Source organism: Pseudopodoces humilis, chromosome 14 (genome assembly GCF_049639895.1).
Source record: "Pseudopodoces humilis isolate 2021_Gansu_Grassland_sample_001 chromosome 14, ASM4963989v1, whole genome shotgun sequence".
NCBI classification, from domain to species: Eukaryota; Metazoa; Chordata; class Aves; order Passeriformes; family Paridae; genus Pseudopodoces; species Pseudopodoces humilis.
Window position 1 is genome coordinate 7769502 of NC_142213.1, and position 20669 is coordinate 7790170.

Consider the following 20669-nt stretch of genomic DNA (forward strand, 5'->3'; position numbering starts at 1 on the left):
GAGTTTGCTACAATCCTGGACACGACCAGGACTGGGAAAGTAGCTCATTTCAATCAGCAGCTGAAGAAGAAAAGCTCCATCGCAATTACCCATTTCAATTTCAAATGAGATCCCCATTGCATGAAGATAAAGCAACTTTTAAATACCAGGAGACCAAATTAATTATGAAACACAACAGCCAACTGGAGAGGTGACTGAAATTACTATTAAATGTTTCTCCACTAGCTGGAAAAAGATAAGAGACACAGCCCCCACCCCGAACACAAGCATATTAGAAAACAATGCTTTCAAATGACACATCTATAGCCTTTCTTCTACATACAGCAAAATGAAGTCTAAGGTCAGATCAAGACCTCTAAGCTGAACTTTAATGGTCTTACAGAGCAGAAACTCAAACAGAAATGTGTGAAAAGAAAGCACAGAAATCACCACATCAGAAACAACAAACTCAGTATGAACAATATTCAATTAGGAAGTATCAAGCAAGTTGAAACAAAAAAAATGAAGTGTGGAAAAGGAACATGGTTAGCTTGCAGAGAAGCTTCAAGGGGCAAGGTAATTCCAGATTATCAACGTACATGCCTTTCACAGTTAAAAATGCCAGTTTATCCCAGTTACTCTGATGAAGCTATCATACTGAAATCACCTAGCTGCCTGATGTAGATGGAGTTCATGGTCTAGCTGTGTTTATTTCCATAAATAGAGAGAAAGAATCTCTTCCTTCATCTTCCTCCTCAGGTGTCCAGGTCCTATTTAATAAATTCACAGTTACCTTCACTCATACAAAAGGGTAATGACTGTTTCTCTACAGGTAACACTCAGAAGCTACAGAGTGAAAATAAAACCTTAACCAGCATCTGATGGAAGCAAATTAGATTTCTCTGAAGCAGCAAAGGGATAGAACAGAACACCAACAAAAGAAATGCTTGCATAGCCATTTATAGCTGTTTCCATAGCAGTATAGAGTACTTCAATTGCTCCAAGTGCCAAGGATGACAGCATAACAAAAGATATATGACAGGCTGCAACGCTTTTACAAACCAAGGCACAATATTCTGGGTTCAGTACCAAGAAAGCGAGGAATATGCATGAGCCATCGTAAAACCCATAGAAGTTTGGTTAGTGATCACTTTGCTAGCCCACAGAAACTTGGTGATCCAAAGTTCCCCCTTCCCTGGTGTCTTGTGACCTCAGCTACCCCAGCCATCCTCCTCCCTCTCCCGCCTGAACTGACTCGTGTGGTGGGTTGCGCAGAGTTCTCCACACAGGCCTGCCCACACTGGCTTCACTCCCACCACGTGAGGTTTGGCTTATGCTTACAAAATCCCCTCTGATGCATCCTTTCAGTGCTACTGTAAGTACTGTAATCTATTTAAATTTGGTCAAGCCACAGGTAACATACAGACCTCACATGCAGAATTCATGTTACACTTCTGATTCTATACGGATTGCTAAAAGCAATTTCTCATTCTCATTTCATGAGGTCTTTCAGCCCAGTATTAGAAAAGAGCCTTTACTTTATGGAGAAAGCAAGTTACTCAGCTGTTACCTGTCTAAACCTATAGTGCATCCAAGTAACTCCTGCTTCTGTGGTTGCTTTTGTTCTTGTTTCCAGAAATAAGTCCTTATTTTTGTGCTTTCTGTGGCTCAGCTAAGTCTTCTGGAATACACTAGGACTTAAATTTAACACACTAGCTGCTAATAACTCCGAATATCTCAAGCAACTAGGAAGGTTTCTTTTTAACCAAAAAATGTACATCTTATTGTAAATGCCTTCATTAATAGCTCATTTATGAGACTAATTGTTATAAGCATAAAAGCTATAATTTAAAAAGCACTGTAAAAAGTTGATAGGCTAATTTTAACTTTATCCCTAAACATAAAAACTTATCATAGGAAAAGTCACACTTCAGCACTACATATTTGCTGCCTGCATTAGCTATGCTGAAGTAGACAGGCAAAAACAGTCCCTTGAAAATAATCCCACAGCTAGTCACTATAAACTCTTCTTTGCACCGAGCTCTGCTTAAGTATTGGTAAGTGTGTTCTACTAAAATGTGACAACACATACCCTGTGCCCTTTAACGGATTTTGTAGGGGCAGAGGAAAGGAGAAGCAAACAAATAAAAGCTGATGATCCAGTCTATCAACTACAGCGGAGAAAGCAGAAATGGTTATAGCAGAGGCATGATCACCTTGATAACCCTTCTGCCATACCAAACCACACTGTGAAATAAGCCAAGCAAAAGGCCTGCTTAAATCTATTGCTTGGATTCACTGTACTGAGTCAAACTTGAGAGGGCCTCATCAAAAAGACAGCTACCTGCCAGATCAACTGTAGTGGGGTGTGGAAAGACAAAAGTCTCTGCATAGCAGCTCCTCACAGAGGAACAAATGCATATTAATTAAAAAGGAACTGCAAACAATCATGACATTACCCTTTTCAGACAGACAAGATATACCATGTATTTTCTCAGTTGCAAGATAGTAATAGTATTGCAGAACCTCTACATCAGTTTCCTGAAGTAAATGACTTTTACAAGTCTACTGGCAATCTACATGTTCTCTGGATACCTTTTCTCCAGGTCGAATGCTGCCACATTTCAGGAGATTGATGTCAGCTTTGCAGTCATCCATGAAGCCACAGATCAACCGATAATCACTGAAGATAATGGCTGTCATTTTAGTGATGTACTGATGGCACTGGTACTCAGTGATGTTACCTCTGTGATCCACCAAACATGACACCAAGAACCCTTTACCAACTGGTTCATCTGCACACTCCTTTATCTGTTAAAAAAAAAAACAAGAAAGTTACAGTGGCTGCAGATTATGAATTTAACCTTATAAGAAAATCCTCAAAGAAACCTGCATCCGTAGCTTCAAAATCTGCTAGCTAAGAAACCCTCTAGGCTTTAGTTTGATTTTTGGTAAGTCAGAATAATTGAAAATATTTCAGAAATGAGAAATCTCATGTGTGCCAGCATCCAAAAAAAGCAAACACAGCGACCTTGAGGATTATAAATTCTATTGCTCAATAATCGTCTTTTATAATTACACTGAACCCCTGCAATCAAGTAGACTTGTAAGAAAAATGCTAGTTTGACAAACCTTTATTTAGAAAGCTGAGCGTATTACAGATCTCTAAATCATACTTACACCCCCATTAGCCACCTGACCTCGTACAAGGTAAGATTTTGGCCAGAAGTGAGACTGATTCAAAAGTCAACACTATTTATGGAACTGTTTATAACTTGCTAGGAGATGAAAAATACTATAAAGGAAAATCCTCATCAAATGCTTTTCTATGAGGCGCTTGCATGAACTGACTGTTGGTACTAAAACCATTTTACTCTCTGGCCTAAAAAAAGTAAAAATCACAGCTAACCAAAGCTGAAAGCTGTGCAGAGATTGGAAAAGCAGCATACAAGAACAGACAGGTCCCCAGTATAAATCACAGCCTGCTCTGCTCAGGGAAGCAGACAGTCAGGCCGAACCCGCCACCTCTGGAAGTAAAAGATGCAGGCAGTTTTGACAGTGTCTTTCCAAAGGAAGGGGAAAACATGGTAACTTATCAGTTAAGGATGGTCCCTGAAGGAATCTTTTGATAGGAGCAGCGCAATGCCTTGCTCCAAGGAGCACTGAGACTACACAACTCTTTAACCCTGGCAAGTCCATTTTGAAATACTTGCCCAGTTCTGGTGGCCCCTGCTCAGGAGTGTGCTGAAAACTGCAGTCATAACACTGCAGAAAGAACCCCTGGCAGGCAGACACTTAAGTTCAGTGCTGACAGGTTTGCAAGGAATAGATACATGGGCTGACTTGATTGCATCAAAGATTTGTCCCTGCAAAAATACTGAAGGGCTCATCAATCTCAAGGAAGATCTATGGCAATCAATAATTCTGGCAGTTTCAGATAACAAGCAAGGGCAGCACTAAGGGAACAGGCAGGAAACCATTTTATCGGTTCTCAAATACCAAGTTGGAATATTTGTATTGGAAATTTAAAAAAATGGAGAGCTGTCTCTAGGAAGATATATTCTAATTCAAACAAAAATAATTCAGGGCACCCTGTGACAGACTCACACAGGTCAGACTAGATGAATAAAACAAATCTCTTCCTCAGCTTATGAGGTCATTACTTTCTGTGTGATAAATAAAACATTCAGCATTTAAAACATCACTATTTGAAGTCAGATGTGGGCTGGTAAAACATTTTATATTTAATCTAAATAGCTACTAAACAGTTACTAAGGTCAGTGTAATTGTTACAGGTAAGATGTAAAATACATTTTAAAGTGAAAACACATAGGATCACTGCAGGGTGAACAGGACAGAGTTGAGCAAGTGCTCTCAGAGAAAGCTACATCTTTGGCTTGGCCCTACTTCAGCTCAAGTACCATGAGCCAAATCAGCACACAATGGCAACATGCTGTTTTTGGAGAGCCTGGCTTTGGAAACAGCTCCAGATCTCCATGGTCTGAGCCACTGAACTGCAGAAACGACCAAGCGAACATGTTATTGCCAGGCCACTTCTGAAGCTACCACTGTTATCTGGTTGCCAACTATAATTCTAGGTTAAAGCTCTTGCCAGAACTTGTTAAAGCCACAACAGCTGAGAAAAGAATAAATTGGAATTTAAAACTGTATTTAGCTGCACTTTTCAGAACATACCCATGCCCAGTTGGGTCAGTCACCATTTCCCAAATGACTTTTTCTAGGAATTGGTCTTCTAGTTTATTTTGTTCTTAGTGCAAAGCTATACTAAAGCAAATACTTTAAACAGAGCTCATTCACCCAAAAAGTCATCTATAACTGTTAGTGGCAATTTAAGGAAAATATTAATAGGTTAATACTGCATGGGAGGAACATGTGCCCACTATATATCTTTTAAAGACGTTTGTAGAAGTACCTGTCAAAAATATTAGTGGAATGGTTTATGCACCTGCCTCAGTTAAACACCAGAAGATCAAACATGAGATTATTGTTCCTTATCTAACCTTTTTCTTTAACGAAAAACTACTCACCAAATGGCAAAACGCTAAAATTATGTATACTCTTCCCACTGCTTTTAAACATAATATCCTAGATTTACAGAGCATCGTTTACAGCAATGCCAGACGACCACTGTATAAAAATGATAATTAAACAGACTATTAAAAGAACATTTTCAAGAATGCCTTGGTTGTAAAAATTCTGCAGCAGCCATATGACATAAACCAGAAAAACATGATCTTTTCTATGATCACAAAAAAGTGGGTTTCAACAGATTTGGCGGTGTTTGCTTTTGGGAGTTACCAAACTCCAAATACAACGCAATACTTTGATGCAAGCTGTCTCCACTGTTTCATCTTCTAGCCTTCTTTTAGTAAGTATTTTTTTTAATCTCTCCTTACACTAAACAACTTACATTAGAGCAGACTAAATGTTCTTTTAAAAGGCAAGTTTAGGGCTAGGTCACATTATGTTGGTGGATATACAAACAATGTTTTTGAGAGCATGGCTTAGTGACTGAATTAAGTCAGCTGAAGCCTGTACAGCTGCAGAGAGCCTTCCTTCCACTGCTTCTCAGAAGTCTATCTGAAAACCACCACAAACTGAGGAAGAGACCTCAGCTCAGCTAGCTACTGCATTAGCACACAGGTTCAAGATCTTGAGCATGAGCACAAGGAAAGAAATGATTGATCAAGTCATCTTTGAAGCTGGACCAAGGTGAGTGGATGCCTGAGATACAGAGCACTAATTCCTAGCACAAGGTAAAAAGTGGAAGCTTCTAACATAGTCTCCTTGGAGTAACTACCCTTTGAAACTTGAAAAAAAAACTCAAGTTGATTATCATTTGATGTCTGTGTGCTTATCCCTTCTGCTTGCAACACACAGTCCAAAACCAGCCTTATGTTAAATTCAGCAGAACCCCAGCTTGAACAACACTCTTATAAATGTCAAACACATGATAAAGAGGGGACAAATCCAATTCACAATCGATTTCTGACAAAAGGTTTGGTAGGACCTGGTGGGTTGTTAGTTCAGCATTTCTTTCTCCCATTCCTTTGCCTAGGTACCACTAAGGTACCTGGCTTCTTCAGCAAGGAGACTGAATTAATTACAGGTACAAATTTGGTATATGATACTAGAACTTCCCCAAATCACTATTCACACATTAATTTGCTATCACAAAGAAACTGATAAGCCTCAGTGTCACAAGAGCAGCCATGCCTTCCTCCTAGCTTACCTCAGCAATAGTGGACTTGCAGACTTCTCTGGCCACGGATTCAAACTTTGGATCTGTAGTCAGGTTCAGCTTGTAGTTCCACAAGAGCTATAGAGAAAGCATTTGTAGAAAAGGAGTTTAAGAGCTTTCCGTGGAGAATAACAAACATTTTGCTTCAGAAAACAATGAAGCATCACTTATACCCAATCTCTATCATCATCCTTCTACAGTGAAATGATCAATAATAAGTCTCCTTGACAACACCTTTGTCCCTTCATTTTTGCAATTTTCTCCTACTGAACAAATTCAGGCTGTCAAAAATCTCTGCAAGGTCATGAGCTGACTCATTAAAAGCAAAGATAACAAATGAAGAATATTTCATAACTGAAAGGATAAAACAATGAAAGCTTTAACTTGCTGCCTGTGGCATATTTAGCAACACCTTTAGCCCACCACACCTTTGTGTGCCATGGTGTGTGTCTGATGCAAGTGAACTGAACAAATTAAATCCTCAATATGAGCAGATGTCATGCTGAAAATGTTATAAAAACCTAGCAGAAAAAGGCAGGAGACAAAGCAGTTTGATCCTTCTCTGAGGGCTGCAACCAGACAACCTTCTAGATGGAGATATATTTCAAACATACAGGAGGTTCTCTCTTGCTAAGCAAAATTATATATTTAGAGCTTAGACTGCAAAAGTGCCTCCGTAAGGATGACTGTTATTCCAGGAGCCAGCAATGAGCTCATGAAGGAGCCTCAATGCACAGGGTCAATGTGCAAGAATCAGTCTTGGGCAAGTCACACCCTCTAGATATATACACACATCCCAGATGTCCTCCTAAGGCACCATAAAGTGAAAATACAGGGTAGGGTCATAAAACCTCAACAAATTAATAGCTGAAATATTGCCTGGTTGTTCTATTAGCTCATCTGCTTTTCCAAGAACTTAAGTTGCATTTAAACATTTTTCATTAACTTAAAGATTAAGAAGTTTTAAAAATTAATTTTAAAAACTCTGCCTTCCTGACAAATTAATATGAAAAAGATAAAGTTTGGTCAAATTTTTACTTTGATGTTTCAATTGTAGACAAAACACTGGGAAAACAATCACATGCTCTACACAAGTTTCACATCTGCTCCAGGAGGGTGGAAGCACAGAGAGAGAACCAAAATCAGAATCAGCATAGCTGCATGACATCCACACCTCTTATGGTTTTGGAGCTGCAGAAAGTTAAAAAAGGAGGTGATGGGAAACTAGGGTGTTACAGATGGAGTAAATTGTAAACACAGTGTTTAAGGGGTAAAAGTGAATGAATAGGAAACCTGTCCTTGCAAAGAGTGCTGTAGGTCTCTCCCAGGCAGAACTGGAAGTAGAAGGAGGACACAAGATGATAATACATCTCTGCATTTGTAATCTCACACTCTGGAGAGTCTCAAAATGAGATGCTCTCCAAATGAACCTTCCCACAAACAGAAAGAAGAAGGTTAAACTTGCAGCTTCAAACTGATTTTAGCACTAGGCAGTATTTTCCAGGGGATGATCGGCAATTGTACTGCAGAGAGAGGAAAAGAAAACATTTGGACATGAGACAATCTCTCTGTGGTCTAGTTTTTTATCACCTCCCTTCAATTTCTGCCTGAGAAAACGAGACTTAGCACACAGTTCCTATTTGTGAATGGCTTCCACAATCCACATCTGCCCAACATTTCCCTTGAAGCAGAGATGCCATCATTAATCCAGCAGAAGAAAGATCCAACTTTGATTTCTAGAATTCTCAGTTTCTTCTTCATTCAGGTAATTTTTGCTGGCACATTTAAATGTCAGGCAGATACATTTTAATTACTGGAGTTTTCTCTTTTTTAAAAAGACTTAAACAGAAACATATTGTGCCCTTCATCTGATCCAACCCTGCACAACAGAATTACAGCTGCCAACAAAGTCAGGCAGTGCTAAAGGTTAATTTATAAACACAGTTGGAAATTACTAGTTGTACGGCACAGCCAGGTTTCATCTCTGGAATATATCTTCCAATAATAAAGCAAAATACAGCTTCTCAAGCATCCAAAATCAAGACTGTCACTGAGGCATGCACTTGTCTGTCTGTGTTCAGGGCTAGCCAAGCAATTAAGGATCTTGATATGGTGTACACTGACAGAATAGAAATGAGAAAAACCAAAAGAAACCTAATACCAACCTCAGCAATTAATTTTTTTTCTCTTTTTTTTATTTTTCTGAGAGTCTTGGGATTTGAAGAGTCAGCTTGACAGCCCAAGAACTGGCTAATAGTTTGCTCACAGTTAAACACAGTGCTGAGAGGAAATCTGTTCTAAAACCAGCCAAGTGTCTCAAACTGCCTCTAAATATCATACCCCCACAGCATTTTCCAAGCGAGTCTAAAAATTTAGCAGCTGTGAAAGTAATACAGAAGGTGTCAACAGCTGAAATTAAGAGTTTAAATTGAGTACTGCTCACATCTTTCCCAAAAGGAACACATCACATTGCTCCCAGTAACTCACGGGAACCACCCCCCAATTATAAAACAGGAAAGACGTCTGCTATCCTCCCCTGATACAGAAGTACAGTTTATGAAGTTCTTAAAAATGTTCCACTATGAAGTCTCCATTGAGACCAATGTGGTTATACTGGGTTCTTGTGTTCCTCCTCCAAAGGCCAAAAACCCAAATGTGTCTTGATTAATAGCCTTTGCAAAGTACCAAACTATGCAAAATACCTCAGGTTCACAAGGGATAGGAAGTGCAAATGCCATAGCTAGAGAGAATAAACAAAGGAATACTTACGTGATTGCAGTCTGAAGAGATTTCATTATCTGGCTGAAAGGAGAAAGAAAAGGAGTGTCAGTTTACAACCAATGTGATGCATTTAACAGAGTCTAAACTTTTGAAACTAAAATACTGTCAACTCTTTTCCACTGTAATAAACAACTTGACACAATTGACAGGAAATTTTAAAATCTGCATCACAAGAGCAATGATACCTAATTACCAAAAGCAAACAGGTACTTTAGACACTATGCTGTATTAACAGAACAAAACAGCACAAGACTAGCAGAATTTGTGTAAACACAGCAAAAACGTAATGAATGCACTGGCATCTGCCACAATTGCCCAAATAAGAAAGCAAAATAGCACCTGTGGGAAAACAAGGACGTAAGAGTAGAATTTTAAAGAAAAATTAGTTTGGTGCATATAACCGAAGGAGAATGGTAGGACTTGCTCCCCTCCCCCAGACTGAAAGGTTCATATTCCCCATTTGAGAAGTAACATCTTTTCTTTCAGTTGTACATAAAAGGGCTGGTTCAAAGGAATCCCAAGATTTATACTTTCAACTGTGAGAAACCGGTGACATCCAATATTCATACATCATTTCAAAATATTCACTATATTCTCCTGGGGAGCTCCTTTGGAAAGAATTCCAAGTGCAAACCATCCCATTCTCCTTTCAGCCTGAGTAGCTCTCGCAGTGAAGAGTTCCTTGAAAAAAATTAATCATACAAACTCCTATCTCCTCTCCACAGCAGAACAGCAGAAAAGCAGGACAAAATCACCTGGCTGTCACACCCACAGAAAAATCAACCCTGACTCACAGTATCTGCTTCTACTGATACTTAAGATGCCAGACATGCTTTAAAAGCCTCAAGACACAAAACCACTCTAGGCTTAAACACATCATTGACACTAAGATGTTAGACCTCAGGGATCTAACATAAGAGAACCAGCATTTCAGCAGTTCTGGAAGCAAGCAGAGCTTTTCAGTGCAAGCATTTGCTGCTGCACAATCTGTTACACCAACACTTGTACCATTGGTGCTCTGGGGAAAGTAAAAGCAAGTTTATGAGGAAAAAAGCAAGCCTGGAAAACATTTCCAACCTCTTAACTGCAGCCATTATTAACTAAAGCACTTTTATTTTTTATAGCAGTAAGTGGCAGAAATCACCTCTCCGCTTTGAACATAAAAAATGGTACCTGAAGGATTACAGTAATTAACTGCAGTTTGGTCAGACTGACATGATCTAAAACTGTATCTCCCAAAGTAATTATAAATTTGAAAATCTGGACATCAACTCTTTTTAAAAAAAAGACTAGCAGATGTCTGCTAGTTATCCTCAGACTGCAGAATTGATTCTTTCAAATGAAAACTAAGATGCCACCCAAATGGCTCTATTTTACAGCAGACTCTAAGGCCAACACTGTGACTTACCAAGTGTACTTTTCTTAATTTTCTGCACTCATCCCACATCCTTCAGCAACAGATGAAGGTTTTAGACTACTTTCAAAAGCTGAGAGGCAGAGTGCCCCCCACTGAAATTGCTGACTCAGTCTTTTAGTCAAGGACAGTTTCTTTATAAAAATATATAGGCTAGCACTGGAATTCTGCTACAGAGGACAGGACTTCCTAACACATTTGCAGGCAGGAGAATTTGTAAGGGTCAGAGAGCACTCCTACAAAACCCTTCAGGGTCACTTCAATTATTTTTGTACCCTCCAACCTGGTAACCTTTGCTTCAGATCCACCAAATATTAAAGCTCAGGGTTTTTTCTGGAAAGATGAGCCCAAAAAGATAACATACTGCCTCTCACTGACTTGAGAAGCTTAAACAAGCTTTTCTTGACATACACAACAATAAAATGTTACACATGGAAATACCAGACTTCTTTGTGCTCTGTAGCAAACCTCAGCTCTTTGAAACAAAATCTAGCCTTATTCTTCTGAAAAGTGTAATGGAACTTTAATGGGACCTTAACTAAGCTTTAATACTGAATTCATTCACAGCTCAGTATTTAAATATGCAAAGTATATTATCTAGCCAATAATCCTTTCAATGTGGAACAAGATGACCCCCTGCTAGCTAAGAGCTGTGATCCTTCCTCCCTCTTAACACTGGAAGTGTTGGAGAGGTGGGTTCACACAATGCTGTCCTGCTTCTCCCTGTTACAGTGAAGCAGCAGGAGAAAAACAATCCTTTTAGCTTCTGTCTGATACACTGAAGGGCTGAGTTTGAAGCAGGGGAAGAAAAATATCCCCAGTGAAACCACACATATTCTGCCTTGCTAATGCCTGTGGCCCTCTGTCCACTATATCCAACCAAGAAACCTTCCAAACAAGAAGTTTCAGAATTGCTGAATGCAGTGAGAGAAAAATAAATTTCAAATTACCACTAAGGGAAGTTGAAGAGCAAGAAAAGCTGCATTGTGTCAGTCCCACATGGTGAGCTAGTGGAACATGGATGTTCAGAAGACCCCCAGGGCAAGGGGAAGGAAGAGAGCAACCTAGACAGCACCACATGTTAGTCAAGGCATTTTAGAAGAGAAAGCTGATGGCAAGGACCTTCCACCGATTAGTGAGAGAGAAGGACCCCTCATACATCTCTGAACTAAAGGATTAAAAACAGCTTTTACAGAAAATGTGTGTTCCTCTGGGCTCACAGAAGCTTTGGCTGTTTAGCAGCTTCAGTGGGAATATATTACCTCCCTTTACAGCTCTCTAAAGTTCTCCAAACTCCTTCACGCACTAACACTCACATTCCAGAGTATGAACACCACTTCCTACCTCCCTGGGAAGGCAGAGTTTAGATAAGTACCACCACATATAAGAAAACGTGAACAGAAAAAGCATTTTCTTCCATGCAACCACAAACACAACAGCCACAAATCACACTGCATTAGTGTTATGAACCCTACAGAAAAATTAAAAGGTTTGTGGGAAGTCCTGTCACCACCAGACTGAAGTCATCAACACCACTGTGTTTACAAGTGCCTTTTCCCATCCACCAGATCTCAACTCACTGAAGCAAACCATGACAGTCCCTCATCCCTTTCTAAATCTCTCTGCTTTGGCAGCAGTAAAAAACTAGGTCAAAACTATACAGCAAGTGAGTAGCCCACCACTGCTACCCAGGCCCAAAGGGCCACAAGGTGTTAATGCTTTAGCAGCAGAAATGGACCATCATCACGCTGGGAGCCATAGGAACAGGTAACAGTGACTGAACCAGTGTCATGCATCACCATCCAGTGCACAGCACGCTACCTGGGGTGCAGTTAGAGCCCCTCCTTCAGTGACAGTCAGAGCCCCTTCCAGCTGGGTATACAAAACACACTTGATTTGGTCTTACTGCATCACATCCTAAGGAAAAATAATTCACACCATGGGATTTTGAGAAGCAAGCTAAGTATCCTCATCAACTGATATGGATGAGAATGGCAAGGCTGTCTGGTTGCCTAAAGAAGCTGAGGATGACCTGTTCCTGGAAATGCTCAAGCCCAGGTTGGATGAAGCTTGGATCAACCTGGTCTAGTCCCTTCGCATGACAGGAGGTTGGAACGAGATGACCTATAAGGTCCCTTCCAACCCAAACTGTTCTACAGTTCTGTGAAAGTCAAGGTCTTGGGAAAACTCTGCAGGGATTATTTTAAATCTTCAGCATTAAGATTCCTATGCATCCTTGCAAAAGTCATGCAAATGAAAGAGCACAAAGTAAACTGCCCAAGTGCCTTAATTCAAAAAATTTAATCCCTCCTGAGAGCAGAAGATGAGGTAACAGCAGACATTTCCACTATCCTTATGGGGATGATGGCAGACATTTCCACTATTCTTTTAAGTTAAGAATAGTAGTGAACTTGTTGAAAAGCAAGAACGAGGCATATTTCAAATACTAACTATGGATAATCTTCAGACATTGAAGACAACAGACTTTGAAGCCACCTTCCTGCAAACCTGATCCTTTTCCACTGCAACCACTAGAAAATATTCTACAGAAGAACTTCTGATAACATGAGGAGATAGAGTAGTCTAGGCAAGAATCAACACAGCTTTGTAAAAGAAAAACCACACAGCACACAATCAGCCATGCTTCAAACCTACTGAAACATCCTGGAGCTCTGAGCCAAGAAGCATATGGCTACAGTAAACCGTTTTCACACATCCTGCAATCCAGAAAAAGTCATGTGTGATAGGAAAGTTAAAACCAGTGATAGTTTAAGTACAAAACAGATGAGGAGATGTCAATTACACATTTAGTGAGCAATGAAAGTTAAACTTGTTAAGCCAAGCTTGAAATATTCTCTAATGCCAGTGAACTCTTAGTACTAAAAACAAACCCTGTGCTGTCATGTCAGCAAAAAAGCTTTATATTAACATCCATGCTTTGAAAAGAGCCACTTTAAAGCCTGCTAACTGTTGATAGATCATGCACCATAGTTGTAAGTTCCTAGCTTCCACATACTTTGCTTATTTCATAAAAATAATTTTTCCCAGTTACAAACAGAGCTAAGGTCTGCAATGCAGCAAATCATTTACCCAAATAATTATGTCCACATTAGTTAGGTGGTCCTAGTTTATGCAAATGTATTAGCCCAAGCTATACACAAACACCAAACCACCTCCAAAACATACACAGAACTATGGGTATAAAAATCAAACTATCAGGACCAGCAGCAATTTCTTTAGTCATCTGGCACACATACAGCAAGTGGCACATCACCCCAAATATCAAATGCTGCTATTTTTTAATCTGTTTTAACCGAATTCTACATTCCACAAACTTTTCCACCTTTGCTGACATTTTATATCCTTCAGGGGTATGACACTATTACAGAAAGTACGCTTATTCAGAAAAGAGCACAAAGCAACATCAAAAACCACAGCACAACATGTGTGTCCTTCTGCCTCAGCAGCCACGTAAAAAGGAAACAAGGATGAAGCAGGCCTTGTCCCCTGGTACTTTGAGGATCCACTGTTCAGTATCTGCTTCAAACACCAAGAAAGCTCAGCAAGTCCTACTCTTTCTGTGGTAGCTTTGATAGGAAGTCAAAAGTGGTTTTGCTTGTTTCACATTTGACATTAAACAAGGTCTTCAGCAGGCTGTGTACCTTTCCTGCACAGCAGAGACCCCTCCCTGGGCAAATACCAAAGGCAGGAAAAGCACAGAAAATGTTCAAGTTTTAATTCCAGTGCATCAGAAATGACCACAGACCAAGGTGCAATTTTAAGGAAACAAGGGTTCCATTTGCCAATTATGTTTGCTTGCTCTTACCAGCAAATCACTTTCTTTGATCTGGCTGTTCCCACCAACGCAAAGCTGCAGGGTGGGTGCTCAGAGGCTGCATAGCTGCTCTGTGCTGGAAATGCCACAGCCTTCTCACACAAGCTATTCTTGTCCTTGGTGCTTCTGCCTCCCTGCACAGGGGACTCCAAAGCCCCTAAGCCTTTCTCCTTTCAACACAGATTCACACATCAGAGCATATTCCAACAGTCAGCACAATCAAAGCAAATTTGCCCCAGATGTTTGGTTGTTCTTCCCTTAGCTCCCTCTCCGCCTCTCAAGGGCTTTCCAGGCAGTTCCTATGAGTTGTGGAACAAGACAGACCTTGAAATTATGGGTTTGCCACCTAAGTTTGGCAGCACTGCTACCAGATTTAATGTTTCCCACAACACTCCTCCACAACAGAGCTCTCCTACTAAGCATAGCACCGACAATGAGCTACAGATCCCGCCAGGAGGTTTCAGGATTTGCTCCTGGAAAGATCTCACAGTGCCAGCAAAAAGCTTCAGAGACCAAAAGGCATGCAAAGATGCTGGTAGAGTGACAAGAGAGGATAAAAGGAGAAGGGAAGAAGAACTGTTATCCCATCAACTGAGGTGGCAGGGAGACTGCTGTCTTCCTCACCCCTGTAGCTGACTTGAGCTCATCTCACCATCCAATACTCAGCAAATCAACAGAAAACTGTTGGTCATTTTAGAGTTTTCTGCCAGGTTAGTACAAATGGGCTTATGGAAGAGTCCCTCCAGCACCACTGAGTTTCCTGGGAACACACAGTGGCATCTCCACCTGCAGCATCAAGCAGCCCACAAGCTATGGCTGACACAACATTACTTTCAACCTACCTTTCTGGATGGCATTCTGCCTTAACCCCAACCAGAAACATCCCAGATAAACTTTAGAGTATTCCAGTAAAGGATCAATAGCATGAGTATTGGCAATACTGCACAGCATCCACTGGTGATGCAGAGGACAAACAAGCCAAGAAGGAAATGCAGGTCTCAAAAAAGTAATTCCAGTGCAACAGCTAATGAACTTTTATCAAATACATTCATAATCGCTTTGTAAATCAAATTCTGTGACTTACTGTCAATACAGAGACGCCACATCTTTTGACAATACATACCCTATTGTTGCCGCTGAAGATGAATAGATCACACGGACACAGGTCGAGGTGTGGTGAAAAGAAGAGAGAGTTCATTTTTCCTCCCAGGATTTATAGGCTTCTGACCACGGCCAAGGATTGGATGGTCAGGATAACACTTTCTCACTGCACTGGCCATGAGAGATGCCCATCACAAGACGTGTAACAGAAAGAATGTACACATATCTATGTTTACTGTCCTGGGAAAGTCCTTAGAAAACTATGTTAGCAAGCTCAGAAGCTGAGTTTTCAGGGCGACACCCTATAGTACCCCAAGTTGAGCTTAACTTTATAGAAAGCTTCCAAAAAGCCACTAAGAGTTAACAAGCAATATTCAGTTTCACACAAAATAAAAAGCTGTTGTACATGGAGTGGTAAAGCCCCTGTCTCCCAAGAAAAAAAACACTGTTCTAACCATGCTTTGTTCTTCAGAGAATCATGTTTTGGCTACACGTCCTGGAACCAGAGAAATCCTTTGTAAATTAGCTTAGTACAGGAGCTAAGAAAACAGCTCACAACAAAAGCTCCATGTACCAAAGCAGAGAAGTGCAGGTTTCCGAGCAAACGCTGCTTACTCACTGCCCCACTCCCACAACCCAGTGGAAGGAGTGCTGCAGAGCAAAGCCAAGAAGCACTGACATTCCCTGTTGCACTATATTAGGAACGACGAGAAGTATGACATGACTCTCTTAGCTGCATTGTCCAAGACAGCAAAGTTTATTAATCTTCATCTTCTTTCATAGACATGTTCAAGAAGGTCCAAGAGGTAAAACTCTCATTGGTCATTAAAGTAACACATCACCATCACTGGTTAAGTGGAACACCACCCCTTGACTGTTTTCCTAAACAACACCTGCAAAGATTGTTGTCCTTTACCAAGGAGCATTTAGATTCTTTCTTATGCTTTCTCAGGCCAGAGTGAGAACCTTGTGTGACTTAGTTTCACACTGGCTCTATGCTCCCTGCCTGCTTTCAGCATCTATAATTCCTCTCTTGCTGGCAGCTCCATTACACCATCACTGCTGGAGAGCACCTCTAACCAGTACTAGGCTCCCCAGCCAAGGGCTATTGCTTCAGTCAGCAGAGTGAACAATGCTCTAAACACTCCACCAGCCAATATTGATATTCGTCTTTGTTACTCAACATGTGGGCCTGTGACTCCAATTTTCCATGCTGAAAGCCATACAGTGCTCCCAAGAATCCCTCCCCAGGAACATTTTCCTCCCCCTCTTCCAGTAAGGCACATGTGTCACATCAATCAGGCGCCCATCCTCACCAAGGCACAATAAGCATCTCCTGCCTGTGCTCAGGGGCATGAGCAGCACTGCCTTAATCCTAACAATTTACATTCATGCATTCCACCTCCGAACCAAAAGACGAGCATCCAAACAGGTGGGAAGCAGACTCTGCTATTTTTAACTCCTGCCAGCTATTCTGTTTCGAGGCAATAAAAATCAAATATCTCAGAGAAGCCACTTCAGCCTTAACCACAAACCACAAGAAGAACAATTTTATTTTAAAGTCTTCCCTTCTTCCTTCAGGACAGTGGTGAGAAGCACAATTACATTTAACATCCAAAACATAACAGATGTTACATTACACATGGATGAAAAGGCCTGTAGAGGTTCTTACACAACACCCAGCACTAGTCCTTGGCTGTCACGAGAACAGGACTATTTTAATGTTCTGCATGGTGTATGTCATCCAGAATTCCCATGCAATATTCAACATCTGTTTTGCTATCTGGCAATGCCAACAAGAGGGGCAGGATGTACCAAGGGACCCCACATACCAGCTTTTCAGTGCTATTACCCTACAAGAGATTTCCTGAAAGCACTAAGTCTCCTGGCTGTGAGATGAAACGTGATGGAGAAGTCTTCCTCAAAAGCAAGTGCAGCCTGAGTACACAGCCAGTGTTCAGACACTCCTAACAGCTGGATTTGAAATATAACACTAGAATTTTCTTCAGAAGATCTGCAGGGGCCCAGCACATCACTCGCTTCTTCACTGCAGTGGTTCTCACTGCAGTGAGAAGCAGGTGAAGAACAAGAGTCCCAAGTAGGAAAACTCCTTGCTGTTAAAATAAACTGTCTCAGTTTTCTCATTTAAGTACTAACTTCAGTCACTGACTTTATCATCCCCTGTACATGTCAATCTCATCACAGTACTATTCAAACACACACACACAAAAAAAATCTATGCCATGCTCAATGACCAGGGCCAGCCGTCACCCTTTCTCAGCTGAGTCCGTCCTTTCTTTATTACAGCATTCACAAGCTCACTGGAAAAGATGTAGGTGTTGCACAGCTGCCAAGAGAATCCAATGGCAACTTAAGACTCCCCAAGGCTATGGTGACAGCAATGCAAACACTGATAGGACACGTCCCAATAAGTAAGTTCATTATGTCAAACATAACATGGGAGCTGAGAAGAGCCATGTCAAGTCAAAAGCCACACAAGCTCTTGACTTGACACCACTAACAATCCAGCCAGAAGCCAGGATTTTAAAATACTTTAGGAGACCACCCCATGCCAGGTAAAAGCCAGACTTGCTACGTTATTCATTCTCCAATTCTTCCAAATAAACTTCCCCGCTGAAAACTTTCTGGTTATTAAAAAAAAGTAGTCCATTAGAGAGGCCAATATAAATTCACTTAAGGAACAACACTGCACTTGTACACAGTGGGAATAAGCAAATAAGCACAAAGGGCTAACATGTATTATGGTCCACAGCACAGCCCACAACAGCAGCTTGCAAACAGCAGCATTCTGCAACAGAGAATTAGGACATTGCCTCAGCAGTCCAGAGGATTTCTCCAACCCTGGATGAGTCTCCCCCACAAGATCTGTTTTGCTGGATTCTCACCATCACCTGCTGAACTCAGCAGGAAAGATCTGTAGGCTATTTTTAGGGAGTCCTAGAAACAGCACAATGCCCCGCTTCCATTTCAAGTTCCTCCCATACAGGAAGGGCTGCCCATGAGATGCACATCCAAAATAAACCCTGCTCCCTATGATACCCTGCACTTCAGAAGGCAGTACAGAGCTGTGCTTCCTATATAACAGCTGAAAACAACCTACCATCAATTTTAAGTCACTTATAAATAAAATTAGAAGGAACTCAACAGAAAGTTCTGAAATTCTCTTTAAGGCAGCCAGGCAGAGTGTCCATCCTGTTGTACCCACAATTTAACAGCTCTAGTTACCATTTTTGCCACTGTCCTCAGTAAGATGAATTTTAGATAAACGTATTCTGGATCAGGCAAAAAAAAACATTCATCAAGATAAACCAACTGAAGCCTTAGTCACAAAGAGGTACCTACCACCTGCCTCTGAGCAAGAAACAGAAGAAATTCAGGGAAGCACAAGCAACCAGAACTTGAGTCCTTTCACCTTGCACTGGAGTACCAAAACAACCACCAAATCCAATTGAGGGATGGCACCATCAATCAACTAGACTAGGGAAGATGTACCAAATTCAAAATCCATAAGCATACTGGAGGACTGCTCTATGACAAGGGAGTCACAGAGGGTGCTTCTGCTCCTGAAGCCATAAATACACCACTTGGAAACCTGCTTACACACTTCCAGGGCAACCCTCCTCCTCCTACTCCATGAGCTCATTGCCAGCTTCTGACAAATGAGCCCCTTCCACAGGTGCAGACAAAACAGATTCTCAATTACAGCTGCATTCACATCAGTGCCTTGAAGATGAGGTTCTGCACAGGAACTGAGGAAAAAAGAGTAATTCTTTATAATAATTAAGAAATTTTAAAAAATAAAAAACTCCTTGTTCTTAAGTCTCAAAGGTCACAATGACCAGGAAAGCTAAACTGATGTATTAAGCATTTTTCTGTGTAAAACAACTGTTCTGATCCAGTATTTGAGTACTTTAGTTCTACTTTAACAATACTCATCTTCCATATTTTAATTAAGTTTCCCATTTCTATCCAAAATCAGCTTAATGTATGGAGAAGTAATTCAGTGCATAATGGCTTGCCATTTTTAAACATTATTAAAAAAAGATAGAAACATTAACATGCAAGCATTTAAATCATTATAGATCATATCAATTTAGTCAGGAAACACACCAAGCTTTGCAATAAAAGCTAAGATTAGCTGCAAAACAATATCACCAAACTAGAAAGCTATAGAAAGATTACTAGAGTGTTCAAGCAAGACTGAAATTATTCAAATCAAACCTTCTTGCTTATTTAAATCAATCTGCCTGGGAGCCACACAAATCGTTGTGGTAAATTGATTTCCCTAGTGTCTGGTTCTCCTTTCGCAAGAGCCATGACAGGAAAAAGACCAGAAAGACAAGATGAAACCAGCTGATTCACAACATCATTAGGCATTCTGCATTCAGATAGATTATACATCACAACATTAGACCAAGTTATAAATGTCTTAGTACGTGAAGGCGGCCAGGCCCAGTGACTCACAGCAGGGCTGCCAGGTGCAGTGCTCAGTCACAGACTTCACCACCAAACCAGAAATGCCATTTTTCTTCTTGGAGACTCCAGCAGTGTCACATGGCTAATGCACTTTATTTTACTTTACTACCCCATTTCTGCTATACTTCAGCAACACACACCTAGATTTTATCTGAAACAAATTTGAGCAAACCTGCCATGCTAATGCCTTTACTGATGTGAAAAATACAGTAGCATTTCATTCCTTCTTGGTCAAAAGGTAGAGCATGCCACTCAAAAGGAATCTTATTGAAACTTAAATAAATGCTTATAGCATTTACCTAAAGAATTGCACTGGTATAAATGGCAGCTTGTTTTGAAGCTGGACAGAGAAGAAAGATTAAAAAAAACCAAAAAAACCCTCAAGTGGGATCACACAGCAGTTTCCAAGATTCAACCACTGTTCCAAGATAACCTTTTCTTCACCAAGAAAAGCTATTTGAGCTTTTTTTCAGGATGAAGTTTTTGTGCACACCTAATGAAAGTGATTGCTGTATGTTCATTTCCCACAGGGGAGACACATTTCATACGAAAAAAAGTTATCCAGAAACATTTACTATACACATCTGCACCAATAAGGAAATGAGTCATCAACCCACCGGCAGGCCTGATTCATAGCACACGGTGCACTTCAGCTATTTAGGAATCTGTATATGGAATACAGGGGAAAGGCGGATGCAAGCCACGAGTCATTTAAAGACAGTACTTTTGAAATGCCAACTAAATGTATTTTTTTCCTACCTTTGCTTAGGTACAATTTCCTCAAAAGCACAGGACCAGCA

At 40.6% G+C, this 20669-nt stretch overlaps 1 protein-coding gene across 1 annotated transcript in view; it reads right to left on the minus strand.

Annotated features, from left to right (window-relative positions):
* GLG1 (golgi glycoprotein 1) overlaps window positions 1-20669 on the minus strand; it is an 82626-nt gene that overhangs the window by 35497 nt on the left and 26460 nt on the right. Inside the window, exons 2-4 of the mRNA XM_005526302.3 lie at window positions 9011-9043; window positions 6233-6319; window positions 2575-2790 (exon numbers count right to left, since the gene is read on the minus strand). Coding sequence (XP_005526359.1) covers window positions 2575-2790; window positions 6233-6319; window positions 9011-9043 — 336 coding nt within the window. The remainder of the gene's footprint in view (window positions 1-2574; window positions 2791-6232; window positions 6320-9010; window positions 9044-20669) is intronic.